The sequence below is a fragment of the Sinocyclocheilus rhinocerous genome, unplaced genomic scaffold (genome assembly GCF_001515625.1).
Source record: "Sinocyclocheilus rhinocerous isolate Xijiao unplaced genomic scaffold, SAMN03320098_v1.1 scaffold1101, whole genome shotgun sequence".
Lineage (NCBI taxonomy): Eukaryota > Metazoa > Chordata > Actinopteri > Cypriniformes > Cyprinidae > Sinocyclocheilus > Sinocyclocheilus rhinocerous.
In genome coordinates this window covers 787,928-789,033 of record NW_015638359.1, presented here as the reverse complement: position 1 = coordinate 789,033, position 1,106 = coordinate 787,928, and the positions used below count along the sequence as shown (strand labels likewise).

The following is a 1,106-nucleotide window of genomic DNA, read 5'->3' as shown; positions in this document are numbered from 1 at the left end:
AACATGCATTTGGGCCGGCCAACAGGCTCAGACTGGGTGCGAGGGTCCAGACTTGACACCCGGAAAGCAATCCGTACTTCCCCTCGTCCATGACTTGGAGCACCACCCACAGAATCACCAGTGTGAATGCGGTCTCTTCCATTGAGCTCAGGCCGCAAAGTCGTACTGTTGAGATTCTGCTGCTGAGATTCAAATTGTGCAACAGCCTGAGCAACCCGTCGGGATTCCTGCTGTTGCTGCAGCAGATCAAAGTCACTTTGAGAAGATGGTGCAGATGAAGGGGATTCTGAAACTATTACAACAGGTTTCTGAAGTACTGTATAAGGACTAGTTTGTCCTTGCGCTACCATACCTTGAAGAGCCAAGGCTGTACGCTGTTCTACAAGGGCCACCATTTCGGCCACAGAGAGCAAATCAGTCTCACTAACTCCAACACCATTCTCCGTCAAGTTGGATTCTGTGGGTACATCAACGACAACATTTTGAGCTCTAGTGGGAGGGTCATAAGAGGAGCAGCGACGACGGCGCTTGGCCTTGGTACAATCAGTAGCCCAGTTTCCCTTAACTTTCATGGCACTAGGCCTGGGAATTCCAGCACCATTACACTGGTGAGCTACAAAGAAGGCAATTTTCTCCTTGGTGTTGCCTGGTTTAATGACATACCAGGTATCAAGCAATACCCTGCCATCCTCCATCTGTGAATTCGGAGAGGGTGAAGCAGGTAGTGGTGGAGCCAGAAGGGTAGATGAAGCATCTGGTGGAGTGTTTTCAGTGCCAACATCCTCATCCTGCTCCTCACTGACTCCATGGGTCTCTAAGGTTGTAAGCCCCGAATCATCAGCCTTGCAGTGGGTAGCAGCTGTTCCATTGCAGATTGTACCATTGCTGTATGGCTTATTCTGGGAGTAGGTGCCAAAGGGGCGAGGGCACCACAGCCGGATGTGGGAAAAGGTGTCACGGTTCATTGTGAGCCCATGGAGAGCATACCTGCCTCTATGCTGGGCAGCTACTCTGCAATTCACCACTCATTCTCACTTTTCAGATCTGCAGGCTCCAGCCGGACAGATTACTCCATCTGAGGACTTAAAAAAAAAAAAAAAAAAAAA

At 49.9% G+C, this 1,106-nt stretch overlaps 1 protein-coding gene across 1 annotated transcript in view; it reads right to left on the bottom strand.

The window, feature by feature from the left end:
* The window catches only part of LOC107749660 (F-box only protein 46-like), a 13,991-nt gene that overhangs the window by 1,196 nt on the left and 11,689 nt on the right, over positions 1-1,106 (bottom strand). The window contains exon 2 of the mRNA XM_016564821.1: positions 4-1,082. Coding sequence (XP_016420307.1) covers positions 4-965 — 962 coding nt within the window. The 5' untranslated portion in view covers positions 966-1,082. The remainder of the gene's footprint in view (positions 1-3; positions 1,083-1,106) is intronic.